The sequence below is a fragment of the Ambystoma mexicanum genome, chromosome 1p (assembly GCF_040938575.1).
Source record: "Ambystoma mexicanum isolate Mex_15411 chromosome 1p, UKY_AmexF1_1, whole genome shotgun sequence".
NCBI lineage: Eukaryota > Metazoa > Chordata > Amphibia > Caudata > Ambystomatidae > Ambystoma > Ambystoma mexicanum.
Genome location: NC_090921.1, coordinates 1,022,257,843 through 1,022,283,519, shown reverse-complemented (window position 1 = coordinate 1,022,283,519; position 25,677 = coordinate 1,022,257,843). Strand labels below are relative to the sequence as shown.

Genomic DNA, 25,677 nt, shown 5'->3' with positions numbered 1-25,677 from the left:
AGCTGCCCTTCTGTCGCCATCCCTAACCCTCCACTATTCCCCAATACACCCAAAGCTTCTCTGTTAAGCGGTATGGTCCCCTCCCTGTCCCTTCCCCCATCCCTTCCCTCGGCCCCCCCTTCCTTGAACCCCCAACTTTGGGCTAGACCGCACCCGACCCCCCCACCCTCCATCCCCCACCCCCGGACAGTCCCGTCCTTGCTTGTTCCAACATGTTTCTACTCCTCCCTCCCGGGCCATCACGCAGCCCTTGAGTCCACCACCATCATATACCACCTGTCATGATCTCTGCTTCCAAAAGGTCAGGGTTTTCCCAACTCCCTTGGAAGCAGATCCATAACCCAGGTTCCGAGTGCCAACCAGTCCCAATTGGGACCTTTTGGACCCAGTCCTGGCGCCAGTGGCACCAGGCTCATAAATATGCCCAGTCCCAGCGCTGGAAGCGCCGGGCTCATAATGCTTGGGTGGACTTACCTTCAGCAGACCATGCTGCTTACTTGCCTGCCAGTTGAGCCTCTGATCCTCTTCTGTTTGGAACTACTTTTCCTGTTGGGTGGGGCTGGAGCCACTCCCTAGATTCAGAACACCGGAACTCTTCTGGAAGGCAGGAACTCTTTTCTTACCAGGAACTCTTTTCTTACTTAGGCGTGGCTGTGGAAGGAGACACCTAAGCACTACAGGAGGCTATTTAAACCACACCCGGTGGATGAATCTTGCTTTGCGTTATTCTGCAACCTCTGCAGCAGAACGCTCATCGTGTCTTCTGCATCCGGTCCTGGGCCTAAGGAAAAAGGCTTACCATCCTGAATCCAGTCTTCAGCAACACCTATAAAGACAAGAAAGAACAGGTTAGCATTCCGGCATCTGAAAGGCAAAGGCTTACCATCCTGAATCCAGTCTTCAGCAACACCTATAAAGACAAGAAAGAACAGGTTAGCATTCCGGCATCTGAAAGGCAAAGGCTTACCTACTCTTCGTGCGCTCCGGAGGTCTTCACACTGCATTCCGGCATCTGAAAGACAAAAGTTTACCAACTCTTCGCACGCTCCGGAGGCATCTGAAAGACAAAACAAGGTGCGTTTAAAGACATTGGGGAACTTTAATACTCACGTGCCATTACTCCTTTCCACATCTAATCCAGTGGGTATTCCGGCACCCTGCAGCCGCTCCGAACTCGTACCTGCAAAATAAAAAGACAGTTAGAGCGCATAGTGAAGCAGGCAACAAGCGCTTACTTACGTGCTTCCAGGCGCTTCTATTCATCACACGGGCTCCATCTTCAACTCACTTCAGCCCGTCATCCGCCATCGCCGGAACCCTGCAAAACAAGAGACATCATTACTAAAGACTTTAAAGACATTTGAATGACTCGAAACTTACCGTTCGTGCAGTAAACGACGGACAGCAGTCCTCTGAAGTCAAGAGGCCTGCGCTACCTATCCAGTGAAGAAACTGGTTACAGCACCCTGCCCCGAGGCAGATGGAGAGCTCGGCATTCACTTACCTAAGGTGAGAGCGTTAACCTTTGGGGGTCTACAGGAGAGGAGAAGAGGAAAGAGATAGGGACACCCCAATAACCCCAGTTCATTAACCCCATATTTTCTATCTGCAGACATCTTACTCTACACGTCAGGCATACAGTGCACAGAGGTCCAGCCCAAAGAGCCAACCGGGTGCTACACATCACCTTTGAAGATACGGTAGTCGCCCAGTCAAGACCGGCGCCTCTGCGAGAATCAGGTGAGCGTTACACCACCCAAGTGCCAGTCAGTTAGGTCACCCGGCCCCCTCCACATTACGACCTCCCTCCCCCTCAGCACTCTGAGCTTTCAACCTCCCCGCGGGCCCCCTCAGTGCACCCTTCCTCTTGCCCCGCTCCCCCACAGTTGCCCATTCCCAAGGTCTACTCCTCTCCCTTTGACCCCCACGGGATGCAGGGTCCCCCACGTGCCCCCCTCATTCTCCAGCTCCAAACTTATAATGTTGGCTGCCTCCTGGAGCGTGGTCACCCGCTTCTGAATCTCCTCGCACTCAAACATTTAGCCAAAAGGGAAGGTCCACTTATATTTTATCCCCTTCTTGGACAGCTCCTTCAGGACCAGACCCATACTCCTCCTTTTCAGCAGTGTACTCGCAGCCAGGTCCTGGAACAACAGTATTTCCTGCCCTTTGTAGAGGACAGGCTTGCTTTGCCTGGCCGCTCACAGCACCGCTTCCTTCTGACCGAATCTGGCGAAGGCTACCACAACTTCCCGAGGTCTGGCGTTAGGACCACCAGGGACCCGGCCGACTGTGGGCCCTATCCAGTATTATCAAACTCGGGTCCCCTTCGCCCAAAAGTTCTACAAATATGTGCTGGCATTCCTCCTTCAGTTGTCGATCCGTCACTGCCTCTGGAAGCGCCTTAATCCGGATGCTGATCCTACGGGATCTATTTTCCAAGTCCTTGAGCATCGCCTCCATGTTCCTCGCCGCAGTGTCCAGCCGATCTATGGCCTCGCTATTAGCCATTGTTTCCCTTTCGTTCTCCTGGAGGCCCCTTTCCAACAAATCAGTCCTTTCCCCTAGTTGAGCTACTTCTTGTCGGATTTCCCCCAGTGCCATATTGAGGTCGGTTCTCATAAATTGAAACTGGTCCTGAAAAGTTTGAGCCAGAGATTCTCTCAGGACCTGCATTTCCCCCCTGAAGTCTTGCCTCGTCATCCGCGCCACCTCCTCATCCGCCTCAGAGCCCCTTCGCTCCTTTGAATGGCCACTGCCAGTTTTGTTAGTGTCCTTGTTCTCCAGTGCGGGCCAGAGTGTAGGCAGTGTTCCTGGGGCTCTCTAATGGAGTGTCTGGCCTTTCCAGATTTCCCCCTAGACTTGGAAGACATCTATGTAGGGCCTGGGTTGCAGCCCCTGCCGTGTTTGGGTCGGCGACCAGAGTCCCTCGTCGCTGCTTGAAAGGCCGACATCCCTCACCTCCAGGCCCGGCCAAGACCCTGCAACGGGGGCAGAGGGGGGAATATATCGACCTCTCCCAAGCCCGTAAACTCCTTCCACCAGGGGGGCGTTCGTTCCTTTCCGGATCCGTGGGCCGGTCTCCTAATGCGTCATCACCTGCACCAGCCGCCCCTTCAAAGGGGAAGACCAGGGGTCTATCCCAACTGCCTCGGCCCTTCTGGCACAATCAAATCTTCAAATGGGGCTGCCTCCAGTGGATGCTCGACTAGCGCAGGTTTGTCCTAAATGACCAGCGCTCTACGGGCAGTCTCGCCTCAAGTCCCTGCCGCCTGCCAGTGGGTAATGTTGTCTGGCCCCAACCTCCTTGGAACCCCCAACGAACCAGACACGGGATAACGGAGCAGCCGTCGGCACGTCTACTCGCTGCCGGCGGTAATCTTGGAATGTCAAAAGGACATTCTTTTATACCTAAATGTGTCCTGATGTTTGACAAAAGTGGTAAAGTTGCGGAAAGAGGGATGTAGGTTAATCTGGTATGCTGACGTGAGATCTAATGTACTGAAATATTTGGCACCTGTTATCCTACCTACCATTTCTCCTAGATTGGAAACTTAACAATAACACACTTATTCAATGCTCGAAGATCGACACAATCTGACACTTCCATTGCCCTTTCGTATGATCACCACTGGGGGAAACCCACTCTGAGGCTGCCACCTCTTCAATTATTCCTTGTTTAAGTAGTTTTTGAATCTCTTTGGACACTTCTTACCTGCTATTGGAACACACTAAGCCTTGGCTATGACAGGTACAGAGTCCTGCTTGAGGACAATTTTATGAGAAAATCCTTTCAAACTGCCTATTTTCTCTTCAAATACACTGGAAAATGTATCTTCCAGTCTAGAGACATCTATGGAAACAGTAGATATATGTCCTGGTACCCTTCGAATAACGATGATCCCCAATTTGTCCTGTTCAAACTCCCAAACAGGTTTCCACGTTTTCTCGAGACATGCACATTGGCTTTTCTTCTCTGGTCACGCCACTGTAACTCAGTTTTGTAGTATCTGCAAACTCAATGGGCACTCCACCATATGCACTCGCTTTGAATTGTGGGGTTAATAGTGACTTTACCTTGAATAATTCTTTCCATACTCTAATCAATAAGGGAATAGTCAGACCCAGAGTCCACAAGCATTTCCACTGAGTTAACTGCTAATATATTGGCATGAGGTTTACACCCTTTCTTGCTCTGTGCACCAACTTCACTCACTGACCAGGTAACACCTTCACACGTCATCATTCTCATCATCTTGTCCAGCAGAAATTTCTTTAACACTTCTGCAACATCTGGCAAAGTGACCTTTTTTGTTGCATTTTGAACACAATACAGATAGGACTGGTCCGTCTAGGGTATTAGCATAGTGTGTAAAGCTTCCACACCTAAAGCATTTCCTCCCTCTAGGCAAGGTATGGGTACTTTCCTTAGACTTGCCATGTTCTCCACCTTGGTTAGTTTTACTCTCAACTATGTTGGGTTTCTTGCCAGATGTGTATTCTGACGACCAGTGGACAATGCATTAATATCATTGGCGGGTGACTTCATTTCAAGTTCCTTAACACACGCAGTGGTGTGTTCTATACGATTTGCAATATCTGAGGATTCTTCCAGTGTGGGGTCACCTTTGGTCCACATCTCCTCTCTAGTCCTATTCTGTTTGACTTTAAGCATGAATTTATCTCTCAATCTTTCATCATAAGTCATGCCAAACATACAACTATTTGCTAGTTCACCTAATGCAGTGATGAAACATTCTATAAATGCACCCTCTAATTGATCCCTTTGTAGAAAATTATATCTTTGTAACGCATTTTTTCATGTGTCCATTTTTTTGATGAAGGCATTAAAGGCATTTGTAAAATCTGCGGATTCCCCATCACCACCCGCAGGTGCAGCGAGATCTGGTTGGCTTTTTAAAATGCGTCTCCCTTCAAATCCCAAACTATGCATGACCAGTGCCCTGCGCCTTTCAATACTGAAGTTGGGACCAAGGATGGCCACGACATAGTCCAGAAAATCTTCTTTCTAGACATCCTACTTAAAAAGGGGTTCCCCTGGCCTTGGCAAAAAGTGTACAGGAAGGGCACTCATTTCTACAAAGGTGCACAGCAAAATCACTACCACATGACGGTTCCCCTTAGGCCCCAGTAGGAGGGGGTGAGCAGGGCTCTGTAACAACGGGGCTAGATTAAAACGCAACCACAGGCTAATATACACTTGTATATTGCAGTCATTGTAAATGAAAGTTGCCAGTGCCAAATGTCTCAATGTTTGTGATGATTGTGTTGACAAGAAGCACAATGTACGGATTATGACACCAGCATCGGTTGGTACACAATACTTATGCAATACAAAGAAGCAGACCTCAATATGCACATGCATAACCAACAGGACATGCAGGTGCTATGCATAAGTTAATGAGTTACCAGTATGTGCTAAAGAGGCACAGTTGGGGAAAAGCAATTTGCAGAATGAGGTGCCTCGGGGTAAACCAATGTACAGTACCAGTTGGAATAGGACGAAATGTCCGAAAAGAAATTACCGACCCCACCAAAAGACCTAAAACACACACCACGAAAAGTTCGAACTACCAAAAGTTCGAACTACCAAAAGTTCTAACTTTTTGTGGTATGTCTTTAGGTGTTTTGGTGGTGTCAGTATGGGGCTGGGGGGTGTCCCCCACAACACCCCGCTCACTATACTATACAGTATAGTGGGCGGGGGTTGCGGGTGACACCCCCGCAGCTCACCCGAGCAAAAGTAAAAAATAAAAAGGAACCTGCAGCCGGTTCCCGATCACAGAAGTGAAAGGGAACCGGCGCCGGAGGAACACAGCGTGTCATGGTAAATAGGAGTGTGGGGGTGTGAGCGAGGGTGTGTGTTTGAATCTGTGCGATTTGTGATGGAAATGTTTGCATGGGAAACGTAGGAACATTTTGTATTGCGTACATTTCACATGTAAACATTTCCGTTGCGGGTAATTTACCCGTGGACAGGTCACGTAGATCCGTACCAGTCAGTTCAACAGTGCCAGTCTGCTCAGCGTGGGGGTTCCAGCTGAGCAAGTTTCCAATTCCTGAGTGTAAATGCAAGCAAAAATAAAATATCAACGCAGCGGAACAGGGAATCGAGGTGTTGCGAGCAACTAAGTTGAAGTATCTCATTCCACGCTGAGGCTGTTTAAGTTTATTAAATGCTCAGCACATTCACACGCACAGCCCAGGAGTAGTCAAAGGCTCTTTGTCAGTCTGATGAGGAACGCGCACTTCCTAGTGTGCGTGACAAGTCGTTGTACAGCGAAGAGGTTCTTTCCTCTACGTTTCGGCAAAACGCATGGTGCGCGGGGTGCGAGTCGTTGGTTCAACAAAATGTCTTTATTATGTCATAATGCAGTAGCCTGGGAAGGAGGCCCAGACTGAACATAAACTACTTTAAATGAATACATGTATACATCTGCTTAGGTGATGGCTGGCACCAGTTTGAATATATACATTGATAATGGTGTAGATATACACAATATAACATATATGCTTGCCAAAAGCATTGAGATGTTTGCCCTCTTTGTTGGGAGTAACCGAGCATGGCGAGGAAGGGTTGAATGAGCATTTCAGGGCAGCTGATGAGACAACTGAATCAGTGCTGGGTTGTGATCCGAGGCACTTGGGTGCGTAATCTGGAATCCAGTATTTTTGTCAAACCCCCCTTCTTACGAGGAGGGATTGGTCCAAGTCAACATACCGTCCTCCCATATATCTTCCAGCACTGGAATTGTGATTACTGACATCCTAGGCTGCATACGCCGCTTGTAGAGGAAACCCTCCGTCCTCTGCTCCTCGGGAACCAAACCAAACATTTTTGTAGCCCTTGACATTAGGGCATGAAAGGACCCAATTTAATCCCGGAGAGGAACATCATCTGGTTCACCATTATCTGGAACCTGGCCATCAAATAAATCTGTGCCGGTGAAGTGCGTAGAAGCATCTTCCTAGGAAACATCATATTCAGTGTCTGTAAGATTATGCACAGTGGCAGGCGACAGTTCTTTTGGAGGACGAGGAGATGCATCACATAAACCACACAGGTCCTGTTGGGGCACATGATCCACACAGGTCCTGCTGAGGTGCGGATGTGCCAGGTAGCCTGGGCTGCAGTTCCGACACTACGGACTGTAGTGTGGTCAGAATGTTAAATAAGATGTCTCTAGCAGGTTTCCCCGGGAAGGGAGATGGGCTGTCATGGTGGAGGGCCAACTGGAAAGAGAGGAGGTAACCCCACAGATGCTGCCACTGCCTTAGGGGGAGGCATGGCCGACTGAGGATCAGTCTGCACATTGTCTGATGCCAGTGTGTCTGTTTTTCCTTGGGAGAAAAACCCAATGGCTGCTTTACTTCTGTATCCTGCAGAATATGCTCAGGCAGGGTTGCCAAATTGTCAGGGTGACACCTAGGACCAGTGGGAACTGGTGTGGAGGCTCGGACAGAGCAGCCAGGGTGGACAAAGGTTGCAAGGCATCTGCTGCAGACAGAGTGGGGGCGATAGTCGTCCAGGCCTGTGCCAGATGATATGGAATTTTGCTGGTCGATGATGGAGTGGATGTCTTCTCCTTTTGTTCAGTTGACGTGGTCACAGATTTATGGAGTGTCATCGGCAAAGATCTTACACATGTCGACGATGACCTGCCCTGACTCGTGGACGAGGACCTGCTGACAAGACCAGCATACAATTGATGTGTCTTGACCCGTCGGCAGAGGTTTTGATGTGGGAGGCCTGACCTGTTTGCTTGTCAAAACTGTCGACAAGGGCTGCTTCTTGGATGTTGAAGCAGTTGTTGGTGCTTCTGCTCACTGAAGCAGAGTCAAGAGGGCAGTGTGTCATCGAGCCAAGCCACTAATCAGAGAGTTTTGTTCTTGAGAACGACTGGCAGAATGAGCAACCCAGGATGTCAGATACAGGCAGTAGTGACGGTCCTCGTGGAGGTCTTCTACATAGACATTCTTGAGGCTACAGCTGGCACAGGCCTTGAAAAGGCTCAGTTTGCCGTCCACCAAGAACGGGTGAAGGCCTCACACTTGAAGGTGATTATACTCTCTGACGGGCCGAATGCCATGGGATCCGGAGCAACCCTAGATGACACTCGAGTCAAGGATTCAGGAAATCATCGCAAAAATGAAGAAATAGTGAAAAGTGAAAAAATTAGCCTAAAACAAAGAATTATAGAGAGATTTCTGAGGACTCCCAACACAATGTGCGGTAAAAAAATCTTAAGATGGGCTACAGGGGTAATATGACCCAAAATGACTGCAGTTTAAATTTGATCAAATAAATTGTTCTATGTTACATCGAAGATTCCCAGCATGAAGATTGGGAATATTCAATAAAGCATTTGAATCTATAAAATATCCAATGCTGGAGAATAGCCAAAATCTAATAATGATCTGAAATGCACTGTACACTTGTAGAAGGTGAGCCAGGGAATACCATAAATACAATTGATAATGTGCAGTGAAGGACTCGTATGCAAACAGGATGAATAGCAGTGAGCATGAGGGACAGCCATGGTTCAACAAAAATGAAGGTCGTCGCAAAATATGTGACTACTTAAAACGGGGCACATATGAAGCGTCCCAAGAGACAGAATGCTGTGCACTCACTTTCCCACCACAACATGCAGCTGGTGCTGAACATCAGAGCGCACACTGGTGGAGATGCTGGATGTCAACTGGTCCGTGTTACTCTGGAAGGCGTCAATGCTATGTTGGAGCTGGCTGAGCAGAGGGTCCCTGGCTTCCTGCTCACGTGTCTTTTTGCTCTTAAGTTGAGCCTCAAGCTGCTGGATATCTGGAAAAAGTAAGAAGGCATCAATACCACATTGGCAAAAAATTAAAACGAATTCAAAAATTGTATGAAGTGCCCAAGAATACCTTGTCATTAGGACCACACCAACAAGGGGGTGTGAATTAACCAATGACAAGAGTAATTCAACAAGAGAACACCTCTTACTATACACTTTATGAATGCAGCTTTTCTTTTTAATCATGGCAATACGGAATTCTTACTTACACGTAACTATAGTGCTCGAGTGCTGCAGATTGTTTCTATTTAAACATATTTTTATTGGTTTTCCAACTAGAAGCATCATCAACATTCCCCCTTTACCCTCCCCTCACCCCCAACCCCCAACCTCACCTCAAGGTTTTTGCTTGTTCTTTAGCCATATTGTTCTTTGCCTTCTTCATGCCTTCTCAGGTCAGGAAATGCCTTACATGGAAATCCCTTCCTTGGCAAAAGCTGTGGCTTTTTTCGCTGACTAAATGCTGCTGTGTGTGCGTGAGCCAGTGAAAGGGGCTTGGAATGATTAGTCCCAATCCACAAACTGTGGTGCCAAAAAGGCAGATGTACTGACCAGTGGTTGTCCATGGTTGGACAACACAGAGGCGTTTCAATGGTGCAGACCTTTACCACTGATGGGCTTGTTCCAAGCCTGAATCTTGGATAAAAGGAGCACTCCTGAGACTGTTTAGCAGATCATCACTGGAACCAAGAATTCTATGAAGAAGATCAGCCTACTGACCAGCATCAACTCCGGTGTTGTCCTAATGATGCCCTGCTCCTCTACCCGATCTCAACAAGGTCCTTGTTGGTGCTTCGACCCCATGCCAGTGGGAACAACCTGTCTTGACACTTGCTCGGGGCTGGGGGGTAGGAGAGCTGTGCCTTCGGTAGTGTGCATGGATCAACCAGTGGACTGGCCAGCTCTCTCCTGGGATACCTCGCTGAGGCAATCACCGTTCTGAGCACAGCCTTGGAACTATGCAGATCTTAAATGTAAAACTACCAAGCTATTCTAATGTTCATTTAATTTTGAACTGTTGTGTGGACTTGTTGGTAAATGAGCATTGTGCATCGAGATGTGAAGATTTACTCTTTCAGCAGTGACAGCTGGGATGCTGCCAGTGGTCACCCCCACCAAAACCAGTATAGGGCTTTTAAACAATAATGAAAACGAGCTTGTGAGGCAGCTGGCCCAATTCCGGGACGTCTGGTCACCCTACTTGGGGGTGGGCACACCACAGCTGTGTATGTGTTGGATAAGTTTTACTCTCTTGCAGAGGAGAAAACTAATGTTTATTCTCTTGAAATTGCATTTACTCTCCAATTTGAAAAAGCATGCGTAAAATACTCCCACCTCAAAATCTTACCTGGAGCACTGGGTGAAATTCATGAGGCTTCTGAAACTTATTAATAGGAGTGGTTCTTATTAGAGGAGAGAAAGTGGGAGGATGGAGAGGCAAGGAGACTGGAGATGTAGGAATGTGTGAAGAGTAAAATCAATAAGCCTCTCAGAGAACTACTTGGCCCACCTAGGTAGATATATCAAGTGGTTTTTGTAGGTATTATTAGCAAACATGGGATCATTATTAAGTTGTTTTATGAGCCTTAATGGTTATCAGAGAATGTAATGTGGGATATCGAATGTTTATTCATTCTTTTTTTGTTTTTTTTCTTGTTCTGCCCTTTGAATTTAGGGGCTATATGTTTGCTACTTGTGTAATGAATTTGCTTTTCATGTCCTCTTTTTCCTTGTCTTTCTTTCCATCCCCTTTTCTCTTCCTTCTCTCTTTTATCGCTCTCTTTTTCCCCTAGTTCCTTTTTCTTTTCGTCTTGGTAATTATTGTAATTGGAAAAGTGTTTTCCACGAATGTATTTACTTTTGATATACGTGTAAAAAGTAATGATTTGTCTTGGCTATATCAGAATAAATAAAAAAGTAATGGAGAGGATAGTGGTAGAGGGGAGTGGTAGTGCAGAGAGGGGGGGTTGTAGTGTGGAGAGAGGAGTGGTAGTATTGTGGAGTGAGAGTGGTAGTATTGTGGAGAGAGGAAAAGAAGACATGAAGAGAGATGGGTAGCAGTAGCGTGGAGAGAGAGGTAGAGGAGTGATGAGTGATAAAAAGCAAGATTGGATGTTGGCGCGCAGAAAGAGGAACATTGGATGGATAGATGGGTAAGTGCTACAGAGAGAGAGAAAAGATGGTGTGTGGAGTAGGAGGGAAGAGAGTAGGAGACGAGGGAGAGCAACAGGGAGATTTAGGGCGAGGAATAGTAAGGGGAGTAAGGGTATTACCAATGGGCTTCAGTGTCTAAAAGGCAACAAATCCACCATTTAAGTAATCTTGGCGACTTAAGACTAGGGTCCACTTAGGTTGTTCCCTGAGAGATATTTAGATAGATAAGATGTTCTGTTTTTAGACCATCATCGTTAGATAAGACGGACCTCAGATAGTAGGGGGTTCTCGATCTCTAGTAACCATACAGGGTTGCTGAGGGACTCATAAATTGGGAAGGGAACAACTGTCTATAGCTATATGAAAGAGAGAATCCTTAGAGAGCCTCTTGAACTCTATTCAAGAGTTTGTGTGTTCTTGAGGCCATCTATACCGGTCAATTGATTGCAAGTGAACCTGAGCTCCTATTGGAGTTTTCTAATGCAAGGCCTTGCTTGAGGGACAAGGATAATGCAAGAGACCATCAAGCCCAGGAATCTCAGAAATAACTCAGCCACAACCATACCCCCACTCTTAAAACAGACCAAGGCGGATCGGACAGGCCCTCAACATCTTTTCCGGCACTGCCCCAATGAACTGCAGCTACATGGGTAGGAGGTCAGATATGACTTTTCAATATTTAATGAAAATCAGCTTGTGTGGAATAATCCAGTAGTACACTGAAAGACAGACAGCAGCCCCCTCCTACTGTACAATTTGACTAGCCAATCTTCGAGGTGGGGAATACTTCTACACTTGCCAGAGCCAAGTGGGATGCCACGAACACTATTACTTTGGCGAAATGTCTTGATGAGGCAGATGTTAGCCTGAATGGCAACAACCTGAAACACCCAGTGCTGACCCCTGACCACGAACAGCAGGAACTTCCTGTGTGATGGTAAAAGGGGCATAGGAAACTCCACGTCTTGGAGGTCCGGGAAGCTTATGCAGTTGTCCTGGCACAGGGCACCCCCAACACCGGAGCCAAGGTCACCATTTTAACTTTGTCTGTCCTCAAATTTGTTTAGGTCTTGTAGTTTTAAAATGGGCCTCAGATTTCCTGGTTCCCTTTTGGGGATTAGAAATTATCTCTAGCACAACCTGCATCAATACATCAACTACTACTCTAGAGAAGGTATTAACATTTTCATCCAATCCAACCAATCACCTATTCAAGCACACCCTACTCACTTGAATTTTCTAGTTAATTATCCAACCACTATCATAACACAAAATTGAGTATGCCCTCGTTACAATGGCTAGCCTTGTGTTGGGACACAGGGTGTAGTGATCGGCTAGCGTTGCCTCTATCACCGTACTAGTAATATCTTTAAGTACTAGCAAAATAAGAACAAAATGTATATACTAACGTAATGTCTGTTTCTTTCTGTTCTCTCCTCCCCTACTTCTCTCCCCTCTCCCTTACCTTCTCACTTTCTTTTGATTTATCTTAATTGTACACATCCAAACTGTTAACCATCGACTCTATAGTAGCCATTCAAATTGCCTTGAAAAAGCCCTAAGGGCGAAACCTCAGGCCATGGAGTTGGCACATTAGGCTAAATGAGAAGCACACTAGGCCAAATGAGAAGGCCAAATGGCAATCAGGATAATAAGCGACTCATTGAACCTACTGACATCACTACTTGTATGACTACAAATGCAACTGATGATACATGAACATTTGAAAAAAAACGTGTTAACGAACTTGAACAAAATACAAAAACACAAGCCAAAGATTCATCTTCTTTACTTGTGTTATTACTGATCCATGAGAGAAGTGATTACAATGGGGGATCCAAATCTACAACCGCGTTAAGGTTTTCTCCATCGGATGCGCTTTGTATCACTCTTTTTTCAATTGCTTACTCTAGCTCCCAAAAGAACTCGCTTTGAAAAGAGTTCAAGTCTCCCGAATAATGGAGGGCAGTATGAGGGAAAGGCCAAGAAAGGAAGGTTGTAAGTGCCAGTGCTCCTCTAGGGAGAATTTCCCTAGAGCCGAACAGTTCTCACTTTCTGTTGGAAGTGAATGCAAACATGTCCACCTGAGAGATTGCCCAAAAGGAAGAAATCTTCAAAAGGACTTCATGGCAGAGCTCCGATTTGTGGGAGATTGAGCCCTACCAGCTCATGACGCCGCTGTCGTGCTCTCCATCCCCGGCCAGGTGAACTGCTGATGAGGAACCCTTGTTTTGTAATGCCCAGAACTAAAGTTGCATCGCCTCTCTACACTGGCGGAGTGGCCCTAAACCACACCTCTCTTGTTTACGTAGTGCATGGCCACTGTGTTGTCCACAATCAGTGCAGTCTTAAAAAGTATAAAAGGTAAAACTGTCATCAGCGTCAATCTGAATGCCCTCAGCTCTGTTAATGTGGAAACTTCGCTCTGCCAGGGCCCATGGACAGCTCACTGTCAGCTCTTTCAGATGAACGCTCCAGTCTTTCAGGGAGACTAACACAACAATGGTCGCTTCCAGCCACGGTTGCCAAAAAGGTTCTCCTGCCATCAAGTTTACTCTGCGGTTCCACCACCGGAAGTCCTGTGCAACCTTGATAAGTATCTGCACTAGAACTGCCTTGTCGCCTGACAACTGAGACCTGAGAGCCCACTGCAGTGACCTAATTCTCAACCATGCCTCTGGCACCAGGAAAATGCATGATGGCATTAGGCCTAGGAGACTTAAGTTCAGGACTGGCAAAAATTGGGCGTTCTGAAATTTGGTGACCATCTGTTGAATGTGTAAACCCTGTCCTCAGGAGAAAAACTTCCCAGAGAAAGTCCAGAATCGCTCTGATGAACTGCAGTATTTGAGAAGGTGTTAATCAGGACTTCTTGAAGTTGAGAGGCTCAGTTTGTGCACAAGGTAGCAGGTGTGGATGTGGTGATCCAGGGCTTGATCTGGGGAAGCACTGATTATTCAGTCGTCCAAATAGGGGAAAACGTGAATACATCCCCTTGTCAGGTTGGCCATCACCACCGCCAATAGTTGTTTGAGAGGAGGGGTGGGGGTAGATGAGCTTGAAAGACAGTATCCGTAACTGGTAGTAGGAAATGCCGATGATAAACCTTAGGTACTTTCTGGACTTCAGATGGATTGGGACATGAAATTACTAGTTACTCACCGTAGTGACTAACGTACGCTTAGTCCATAGTCCCCTTTCCTCCATGCTGCATGGGCGCCCCTCGCGAGGGACGGGAGACCGAACCTTTTTCACCAGAAAAATATTCTTCCCCTTTATATTTAGAGGCGCGCGGGGGCTGGCCCTGGGAGCATGCGCTCGCCTGACTCGGCCCACCGGCGCAACTCCTCAGTCCCCATTGATGCATCAACAATATTTAACATTGCCTAATGACACTAGTATTATTATTAGGGGGGAGGATGGTGGGACGTATGGAGGAAAGGGGACTATGGACTAAGAGTAGGTTAGTCACTACGGTGAGTAACTAGTAATTACTCTAACATCCTGTCCCCTTTCCTCCATACTGCATGGGTGATTACAACTGAATGTAGCCCCAGGGTGGAGAGGAGACCCTCCTTAAGCAAACAGGTTTCTTAGAACCGCCTGCCCAAAAGCCGCGTCAGATCTAGAGCCGGCATCCAAACAGTAATGCTTGCAGAAAGCCGAGGGAGAGGCCCAAGTGGCCGCCCTGCTTATGACTTGCCAAGGGACCTGGCGCTGGAATGCGATGGCCGTTGCCTTGGCCCTGACTGCGTGGGCATGCATGTTGGCCGGGAGCGGCTTGTGCTGGCCCTCATATGCTTCTTTGATGGCAGAGACCATCCAGCGGTATAGCCTTAGAGGCCTGATAACCTGGCCTCAAGCCTCTGAAAGTGGCATACAGGGCATCCGACTTGCGGAAGTCCTTGGTCCTGTCAAAGTAAAATTTTAGGGCACGCCTGACATCCAGGCAGTGCAGCACTCTCTGTGCTTTATCCTTGGGAAAGAATGTAGGAAGGACTATTTCCTCGATGCCGGGTGCGTCCACAGGACTACCTTGTCCTTGTGAAAGGTCGTATATGGTTCAGAGGCGACCAGCGCCTGGATCTCGCTGACTCTGCGAGCCGAGGTAAGGCCGACTAGTAAGTCAGTCTTGATGGTGACCAGCCTGGTGTCCACGGACGCAATTTGCTCGAATGGTTTGTGTGCCAGGGCACCCAAGGCTATGTTAAGGTCCCACACAGGGTGCAGTCTCTTGACGGGCGGGTAGAGCCTAGCGAGACCAGTCAGTTGTTTGACGATGGGGTTGGGGGGGAGGAAAAAATGCCTTCTTCCGATTTCCTGTAAGCGCCAATGGCTGCAAGGTATGTGCAGCAGGTGTCCACCTGTGCGCCCGTATGAGCGAGGTGCGCCGAAAAGGAGAGCACGTCTTCCAAATTGCAGGCCAGGGGTTCAATTCCCTTGAAGTCTTCCCAGTGGCAGAATCTAGTCCATTTGTTTTTGTACTGGGCCCTGGAGGCTTTGCTGCTGGCGCCCTGTATGATCTCCAGATTGGCCTGTGAGAGGCTAAGGTGCTGAAGCGTTACCTGCTCAGGTACCACGCTGTGAGGGCTAGGTTCCCTGGCGCAGGGTGGATGATTCTGCCTCCCTGCTGAACCAGAAGATGTGCTGGGCCCGTCGGAAGGTGTATAGGGGGCACCTCCGAGAGACTGAGGAGCTCCGAAAACCATGGCCTGGCCGGCCACCATGGAGCCATCAGAATGATGAGGAGTCGGTGAGACTCCTTGATCTTGCAAATTACCATGTGGATCAGAGGAGTGGGCGGAAAGGCGCAGGCTTTCATGCCGGTCCACTGGAGGTGAAATGCGTCGCCCAGAGAGCCGGAGCCCTGACCATGCCAGGATGCAAACTGGGGACACTTCTTGTTGTGCCAGGTGGCAAAGAGATCCACTTGGGGGTGACCCCACCTGTTGAAGATGTCCTGAATAACGAGGTTGTTTAGCTGCCACACGTAATTGTCTGCTCCCAGCCTGCTGAGCCTGTCCGCTTCCAGGTTGGATTCCCCCGGGAGGTGGACTGCCGAGAGGTAAATGTAGTTTTCCAGGGCTCATTCCCATATGCTGATCACCAGTCTGCACAGAGGAGGGGATCTGGTGCCTCCCTGCTTGTTGACGAGCACATGCTGGTCGAGTTGTCTGTCTGGATGAGGACAACCTTGCCCTTGAGAAGGGGTTGGAATGCTCTGAACGCTAGCCAGATGGCGTTGAGCTCCAACCAATTGATGTGGTACTCCTGCTCCTGTTGAGTCCAGGTGCCCTGGACCGAGAGATCATCCAGGGTGGCTCTCCAGCCCTCTTGCGAGGAGTCTGTGGTGATGGTGGCCTGCGGTGAGGGCGACCGATAGGGCTTGCCCGCCTGTAGGTTGCAGTCCATGGACCACCAAGTTAGGTCTGGGTGGAGAGATGGAGGAACGTTGATCATCTCTGATTGCGAGCCCCGCTCCGGATTCCATGAGGCAGCGAAGTGCAGCTGAATCCTTCTCATCCTTAGTCTCATGTGCGGCACGGCTAACAGGACTGCCGCCAGTAGACCCAGGAGATGTTCGTACCACCATGCGGAGGTCACCCCTCTGCGGAGGAAGTGGGCGGTGGCCCTCTTGAGGGCTGAGATTTTGTCCTCCGCCGGGAAGACCCTCTTGGAAAACGTGTCCCAAATGAGTCCCAGGAATGTCAGTCTGCATAGGCTGCAGCTGCGACTTCTTGAGGTTGAGCGAGAAGCCCAGATCGTGCAGTGTGTTCATAAGGGCATGGGAAGAGTGGTGAACCGCTTCCGGAGATGTAGCCCTCAAGAGCCAGTTGTCGAGGTATGGGTAGATGTGGAGGCCCTGCGCTCTGAGGATGGCCGCCACAGCATTCATGAGTCTGGTAAAGACCCTGGGGGCCGATTTTAGGCCAAATGGAAGGACTTTTTATTGAAAATGGTAGCCCATGATTCTGAACCGTAGGAAAGAACGATGGGGCTGCCAAATCGGGACGTGTAGGTGCGCGTCCTTCAGGTCCAGGGAGCTCATCCAGTCTCCCTTGTCCAATGTCTCTGCTATAAAAGCTGGCTTAACCATCTTGAATTTTTGCAGGGCTAGGGAAGGTTGAGGGTGGAAAGGTCGAGCACAATTCTTCTGAATGGAGAAAATCCTGGAGTAAAAGCCAAAGCCTCGCTGGGAGGCTGGAACTTTCTCCACTGCCTGGATCTCTAATAGCGTGTGAACAAATGTGTGTACCCTTACTGACAATGAAAAAAACAAAAGGTTTCGGTGGACAGATCATGAAATTTAGGCCTGTCCGCAAGGTTTGAAATTAGGTCTCCTAAGGTAGAGATCCTGAGAATAAATCAGAAAATAATAATAGCCACCCACTATATCAATGTAATGAGTGCTGGTAAACATATGTTTATTCTATTCAGCAAAAATCATATATATCATCTATACAAACAGGTGTGACATAAGTAGTATCTAAACAAACAATTGTGACAAAATACAATAATTACTTAAAAAGAACAGCAAGACATTGCATGGTGTATGCAGTTATGTGCAAGTGTCAATTATGCTTAATTGACAAAAATAATAACACATGAACTTAAGGAAAAAGGAAAATGGCTTATAAAATAAATCACTATTTTGGCTGGGTTGCAGACTAATGGTTCAATGGGTCCACTGCAATGTTGAGCTAAAGGGGTTTCAAAGTAACCCTTAAAAAACGAATGTAGTTTCAAACAATGAATGTTCCAGGGAAATGAGGTAAAAGATATATTTGCCAACGTGGCAGAAGATAGTTGAACAAAATTTGTAGACAGGGAAGCAAATTATTCGAGTGTTCCCTGTACTCTTCACGTTTCGGCGGTGGTGGAGTATAACAAGTCCGCTTTCATCATGGCTCCTAGTCTGGGACCCTGTGTGGGATACAGAGATATCTAGTGAGTAGAGTTATAACCCAAGTGCCAATAGTTACTGGGTACTGTTATTGTAAGTCTATTCTCACAGCGCCAGTCAAATTCTTTTCCTGCCGGTGCTGCAGGTCACAAGTACTCTGATTCAGTCACACAGGGGCTCCGTGTCAGACAGCATGGGTGGTCACATGGATGCCAACAGGATATGGAGTTCCAAAAGGAAATCTAAGAACAGGACTTTATATGTGGGTAAAGAAAGGGAAAACTGTTTAAGGTAATTTTAATGTCCCGTGTCAGAAGATGGAAATGGGGTTGGCTGTTATATGAGCTCAAATCCAATGAGAAAATCAGAGAGAAATTCACTGTGGGGTACCTGGTCCTTGTGTAGGTAGGGGTGCTGTGTCGAATGGTGGTTGACTCCGGCTCGAGGCGCCAAATGCTGGTTTTGCTGCCGTGGTGTTGGCTCCTAAAAGTCAAAAACAGATGCCCGGGGGCCCCATTAGAGACTTATAGCCTCCCTAAAGCAATGGTAACGACAAGCCGTGGTTAGAGAAAGATCTGACTACCGCAGCGTCACATGTATTCCAATTCCGTGGAAGAAGGGCGGGAGACCGGATCTCTGCCAAAAGAGTTGCTGTCCCAACCTGTGGGAGTGGAGGGTAGGAGGGAGGAGAGGCTGGGATAGGAAGGCGGTACTCCGTGGATACTACGGAGAAAATCCACGGGTCCACGGAATTCTGGAGCCAGAATTGTGCATGGAGAGCAAGCCTGCCCCCCACAGAAGACACGTGGACCCGAAGGGGCGTGTCATGCTTTCTTTCTCTCGGAGGCTGACGCTGAGGAGGGGGACTGGGAAAAGCCCTTAGTTCCCCCTTTTTGTTGTTTGCCCCAGTTCGCGAGCGGTCCGGCTGCCTGGATCTGCGTTCCTGGAAGCCGCGGAACCTTCCGTATGCACAACACTTTTCCGAGCGCTGCTGAGATTGGGTGTACGATTTGGGCAAGGTCTTTGTAAGAATGGACAGAGACTTTGCCGTTTGTGAGCTGTTCTTTTTGTCCAGCTCTTCGTCTGTAGAGGAGTGGAAGAGGTCCCCCTGCTCCCTCGAACGGTAGATCTAGAATGCGATGTATACCCTGTCCATATGGACGCGAAGGAAGGAACAAGTTACTTATCTGTAACTGTTGTTCTCCAGCATGGGTCTGGCATGGATTCACATGCTCATGAATATTCCCCGTCGTCAGGCTGGGAATCCTCGGTAAAGAAAAAACCAGTATCAGTTTCGTTTCTGATCTGTCTTTCGTAGTAATAACCAATCACTGGTCTCTGCGTCATACTGACCACAGCCAATGACTGCCCTCTACCTAAGCACCGCCTCTGGCAGCCATCTTCAGATTTGGAAGCACGTGAAGTGGCAGTATGACCAAGTGAAGAGCCGCAGAGGGGTAGGCGGGAGGGTTCGCATGTGAATCCATGCCAGACCTATGCTGGAGAACAACAGTTACAGGTAAGTAACTTGTTCCTTCTCCAGCATGGGGTCTGGCATGGATTCACATGCTCATGAATAAAGAATACATAGCAGTACACACATGCACAACCACGGGAGGTGGCAAAGGCTCAACATTAAGCATCTTACCTCCTCACCAGGCTCACCTCAGGCGAACAGGTTGCGCAGCACTGCTTGGCCGACCCTGGACTCCTCCCTGGAATCCCGATCGAAGCAGTAGAATTTCGTGAAGGTGCGCGTCGACCTCCACGTAGCAGCCCTGCATATGACCAGCAGGGGCACACCAGAAAGGACCGCCGTGGTAGCTGCGATCGCTCTGGTGGAATGGGCTCTCGGACGGCCAGGCAGCGGTCGGTTTGCCAACCGATGACAGTACATGATACAGCCGGAGAGCCATCTGGAAATGGAAGCCTTCGAGAGAGCCTTCCCCTGATTGACAGGTCCAAAGTTCACAAAGAGTTGTGACGTCTTCCGAAAACACTTCGTGCGGTCCACGTAGAACTTCAGCGCTCTAGCCACATCCAGCGAGTGCAAAGTCCTCTCAGCCGGCGACAAAGGCGACGGGAAGAACACAGGCAACACCAAGGGTTCGTTGAGATGGAAGTCCGACGGTACCTTGGGCATGAAGGAGGGGTGCGTCCTGAGCACTACCCTCGTGTCGTGAAAAGTCAAGTACGTGGCCTTGCATGAAAGGGCCTGGATCTCTCCCACTCGTCGTGCGGAGGTGATGGCCACAAGAAACGCTGTTTTCCACGACAGAAACTTCAACGGGGCCGAGTGCAGAGGCTCGAACGGAGGTCCCATGAGCTTGGTCAGCACCACGTTGAGCTCCCACGCCGGGGCCGGAGCCTTCACCAGCGGGAACGATCTGAACAGTCCCTTCATGAACTCTTTCACCAGACGATGAGACCACAAGAACGTCCGGCCCGTGGTTCTGGTGTATCGGGAGATCGCAGCAAGATGAATCTTGATGGACGCGTGTGCCAGTCCAGCTTTGGCCAGCGTCAGCAGGTACGGCAGTACCTGGGGAGCCGTAATCCGTAGAGGGTTAATCTTCTGTGCGTGGCACCAGACAGAGAACCTCTTCCATTTGTGTCCGTAGCATTTAAGAGTCGAGGACGCCCTGGCCTTTGCAAGAACCTCTCTGCAGTCGGCCGGTATGTCGTATCCTCCAAACTCTAGCGCTGCAGGAGCCAGGCCTGCAAGTTCAGCGATTTCAAGTCGTGGTGGAGGATGGCGCCTCCTTCCCTGGAGAGTAGATCCGCGTCCACCGGCAGCTTAATTGGCGGGGACGCTGACAAGTCCAGAAGGTCTGGGAACCATATCTGCCTCGGCCACGCAGGTGCGACGAGGATCATCCTGCACCGTGACCTCTTGAGCTGGTTGACGAGCCGGATTAGCAGTGGCAAAGGAGGGAACGCATAGAGGAACAGGCCCTCCCAGGGGAACGAGAAAGCATCGCCCATGCTCCTCGCCTGGGGAAACCTGCTGGCGAACCTCCGGCACTTGGAGTTCGTCGCCGTCGCGAACAGGTCGATCTGGGGTGTGCCCCACCGTCGGAAGAGGCGATCCACTAGATCCTGCCGTAGTTCCCACTCGTGGCACGAGCGCAGCTCCCTGCTGAGTGAGTCGGCGATGGTGTTTTTTATCCCTGCCAGATGAAACGGCACCAGAAACATCCTTTGGGCGACGGCCCAATGCCACAGGTCCTGCGCCTCCTTGGACAGCGCTGGGGACCTGGTTCCGCCCTGTTTCCTGATGTAAAACATGGTGGTGGTGTTGTCGGTGAAGATCCTCACCACCTTGCCCTTGAGGGACGGAAGGAAGGACCTGAGGGCCCAGAACACTGCACGGAGCTCCAGGACGTTGATATGGAGGGACTTCTCCGTCGGGAGCCAAAGGCCTCTCGCGTGCAGATTTTCGGTGTGCGCTCCCCACCATTCCAGGGAGGCATCCGTGGTCACTGTCTCCTGGTGGTCTGGGGTCTGGAAGTCCATGCCCGCCGTCAGATGCGCGCGGTTGCCCCACCACCGGACCGCTCGGCGGAGGCTCTCGTCGAGTGTGATCCTCTCCTCGAAGCCGCCCGTCGTTTGGATCCAGCGCGCGTCCAGGAACTCCTGCAACGGGCGCATCCGGAGCCTGCACATGGGAATGAGGTAGATGCAAGAAGACATCATTCCGAGGAGGGACTTGATGGACCTCACCTTGGCCGCGTCGGAAACCAACATCTGCTGTACCTTGCCCAGGATGGACCTGGTCCTTTCCTCCGACGGGGAGGCCAGAAGGGACACTGTGTCGAGCTTCGCTCCCAGAAACAGTGCGTTTTGCGCGGGTACCAGGTGGGACTTGGCGTAGTTCACGGAGAATCCCAGGTCCGTGAGAAGTTGGACGGTCCTTGCCGTGTGCTTCACGGCGAGCTCCCTCGTCTTGGCTCGGATGAGCCAGTCGTCCAGGTAGGGGTAGACGTGGATCCCCTGGCGGCGCAGCTGCGCCGCCACCGGTGCAAGGCACTTGGTGAATACCCTGGGTGCCGACCGTAGTCCGAAGGGGAGGCCTTTGAACTGGTAGTGACGCCCTTGGACCACAAACCTGAGGAATTTTCGGTGCCCCTTTAGGATGGGAATATGGAAGTAGGCATCCTCCAAATCCAACGACGACAGGAAGTCTCCTTCCTCCAGCTGCCCCAGGACGTGCTGGAGGGTGACCATCCGGAACTTCTGCGCCTTGATGAACTTGTTCAGACGTCGCAGGTCTAGGATGGGGCGCCATCCTCCCGTCTTCTTCTTCACGAGGAAGTATCTCGAGTAAACTCCGGAGCCCCGAAGCCTCTTTGGGACGAGTTCGATGGCGCCCTTCCTGAGCATCGCCTTTACCTCCAGGAGAAGCTGAGGGACGTGAAGCTCTTTCCTGGCCACGGGGGGGACGCACGGGCACCTTCTTTGAAACTCGAGCGCGTGGCCCCGGGCTAAGGCGTCCAGTACCCAACGGTCGGTGGAGATGGACTCCCACACGCTGACGAAGCTTGCCAGCCGGCCTCCCACCGGGGTGCTTCGGTGGGGGCCCGACCCCACGGCCGGTTCAATCCTGTTTCGACGAGGCTTTGCCGCCTTGACCTCCTTGGCGACGACGGCGGGGTCCGCCGACTTGCCTCGTCCTCTGTAGGCCTCCTGAGACGACGAGCGGGCCGCTTGACGGTAGGTGGAGAAACCGCCGCCGGAAACTTTGGAGGCGCCCTTGCCTCCGCCGCTCCGAAAGGGCGTCCGTCGTTGCTGCAGAACCCCAAGGGCCCGGGCCGTCTCGGTGTCCGCTTTAATGGCCTGAAGGGAATCGTCCACTGTTTTCCCAAACAGGTTGTTCCCATCGAACGGCATGCCCAGGACTCTGGTCTGTACGTCTTGACGGAAGTCCGTAGCCTTGAGCCATCCACGCCGCCTAAGGCACACGCCGTTGCCCAACTGGCGAAACCCAGTGTCGGCGATGTCCGTCGCAATAGTGATGGCGTGGTCCGACGCCACCTCACCTTCCTGTAGGATCTCCAGGGCATCCGCCCTCTTGTCGTCCGGTAGGAAGTCCAGCAGGGGAGCCAGTTTGTACCATAGCTCCCTGTCGTAGCGGGCCACGATAGCCAAGGCGTTGGCCGCTTTAATCGTCGTCGCTGCAGACGAGATGACCCTGCGTCCCATAGCGTCCAATTTCTTTCCCTCGCCGTCCGGTGGGGAAGTCGATGTGGAGGCCGCACCCCCCCCCCGCTTTCTTCCTGGCCGCCGCGGAGACGACGGAGTCCGGGGTAGGCTGCACCCAGAGGCACAGGGGGGCCGCGTCCGGGACCCGGTACTTCTTCTCGTACCGGTCTCTTCTAGCTGGCGTCGTGGAAGGGTTCTTGAGGAGGGCGAGGCCCTCATCCCAAATGTCGTCCAGTAGAGGCACCGCGAGGACCGTCTTCCTCTTGGCCTCGCGCCGTTGATAAAGGAATCCTTCCTTTTTCTTCTCCTCAGGGCAGAGTTGGAAAAGCTCGGATGCCCTGGCGATCATGGAGTGGAACGATCCAATCTCGTCGGGCGGAGAAGCCCTGGTGGGAGGTGACGACGGTAGATCCTCGTCGTATACCTCGTCGTCCGTACCCGTCGCTGCCGTGTCAGTCCCCGTATCATCCCCTCGGGTGGACTGGGAGGAGGGCTGGACGGGGCGCGACGGCTGAAAAGGAGGTGGAGGGTGAATCCTTCTTTTCTTGGGCGGGGGAGCACCAGAAGGTCCTGGTTCAGGATCCCCCGACGGGAGAGGTTCCTCCGTCGGCAACGGTAGTCTCGTCCTTATCTCTGAACATAAGGACTGTATAGCCAACAAAATGGCCGCCGAGTTGTCTTGCGGCGCTGGCAGAGGGGAATCCGACGGGCGATCAGGGGCCCCGTCGGCACCCTCGACGATGTCGTCACCTGCGTCGGGATCCATCCCGACGGGCCGGTCTTCTTCCACGCCGAGGCCGTGGCTTAAGACTTCGACCAGCTCCTCCTCCGAGGTTGAGGCCGAATCTACGACGACGCCCTGCCCCCCCTTTTTCTTCCCCGCCGGGGATTTCACGGGGGTCCTATCGATGGGCACCAAAGAGGACTCCCTCCGAGGTGGCAGGGAGACTCTGAGCCCCGAGGTCGCCACCACTGGTGTAGCCTCCACAGGCTGAGCCAGGGCCGCCGCGACAGTATCGATAGAGGGCTTGGCCGGATGGATTAAGGCCTTCACCACCTTAGGTGCGCTCACCGCCTTATCCTTGAAGGGGGGACACTGCCTCGCTCCCCCTCCGATGGGGCCTTCGAGCTCGACCGGGGCCTCTCCAGGAGCTTCGCCGGGTGCTCGCCCTTCCTCTTACCCGACCCAGACCGTTGGCTCGTGGCTGATGGTGCCGGGGAGGGTGCGCCCTGCCTGGCGCCCGTAGAGCCCGACCGTTCGGCGCTCCCGGTGCCAGCGGACTCGCGGTGCTTGGCCTTGTGTTGGACCCCCGTCGCCGGGGCGTCCTCAAAGGTCTTAGAAGACCACTCGGATTTCTTCCTCTTCTTCTCGCCTGACGGGCTCTTCCCTTCCAGCCAGTTGGCGAGACGTTGATGGCGGTCCTTCATGGTCCGCTCCGACATATTGCCGCAAAACGCACAGTCCTTCTCCACGTGCGTCTTGTCCTCATGTAAGCAGTAGAGACAAAAGGAGTGTTCGTCCTCCTTAAAGACGTTCTGCAGCTGGCATCCAGGGCAGTTCCCGAACAGCTTTCCGGGCGTCGAGCTTCCCTTCTCCTGGGCCATGTCCGGGCCTGAGAAGCTTCTGGAGTCCTCCAAAAGCGTAGCTCGACGAAATCTTCACCCTTGAGGGGCGCAGACTAATCCGACACGGGTCCCCGTTGATCGGATGGAGAGTCGGTGGAGCTTGAGGCTCTTTTGACCGAAAAAACGAAGTTTTTGAGAAAAAACGTGAAAAAATAGCACTAACGCTCGAGAGCAATAGCACGAGGATCCCAACACATGAACGTGCGGTAAAAATCTGAAGATGGCTGCCAGAGGCGGTGCTTAGGTAGAGGGCAGTCATTGGCTGTGGTCAGTATGACGCAGAGACGAGTGATTGGTTATTACTACGAAAGACAGATCAGAAACGAAACTGATACTGGTTTTTTTCTTTACCGAGGATTCCCAGCCTGACGACGGGGAATATTCATGAGCATGTGAATCCATGCCAGACCCCATGCTGGAGAAGGGAGGGTAGATTTAAACTCTCAGGTGAGGCCATGAACACCCAAGGATTTTCTGGGGCTAGAGGGTTGGTTCCCTTTACTGATAACATCTCCTTATCTATAGGAGATTATGACATGTCTGTCCCACTCCTGTATTCAAGGGAGTCGCCAGTGAACATACTTGGAAGTGACATAATGAGCAGGTTAAATATGACAATCTCCTTCACAGAGAATGGCATAATTTGCTCCACACCAGGAATAAACATGCTTACTGCACGACAAATACTGCAAGCGTACTGTGGCCAGACAGTAGCTCAGGCTGAGCCTGTGGATGGCGAGCTGTTCCAGTACGGAACAGACGTGGCATCTGCATGGATGCCAGGAATAGAAGGAAACATTTGGAGGAGACCAGCAGCATATTTGTTCAGGCCTGAGACACCAGCTAGTGAACCAGAGGGGAAGGTGATTTCGGTGAGCATTGAGAGTATCATAGCAACTGCTGATTACATCGCAGTACATGCCCAAGACAGGGAAG

At 50.8% G+C, this 25,677-nt stretch overlaps 1 protein-coding gene across 3 annotated transcripts in view; it reads right to left on the bottom strand.

Annotated features, from left to right (window-relative positions):
* The window catches only part of EDC4 (enhancer of mRNA decapping 4), a 2,544,921-nt gene that overhangs the window by 246,900 nt on the left and 2,272,344 nt on the right, over positions 1 to 25,677 (bottom strand). For all 3 annotated transcript variants that reach the window (XM_069603831.1, XM_069603839.1, XM_069603847.1), the window contains one exon: positions 8,656 to 8,842. In XM_069603831.1, coding sequence (XP_069459932.1) covers positions 8,656 to 8,842 — 187 coding nt within the window. The remainder of the gene's footprint in view (positions 1 to 8,655; positions 8,843 to 25,677) is intronic.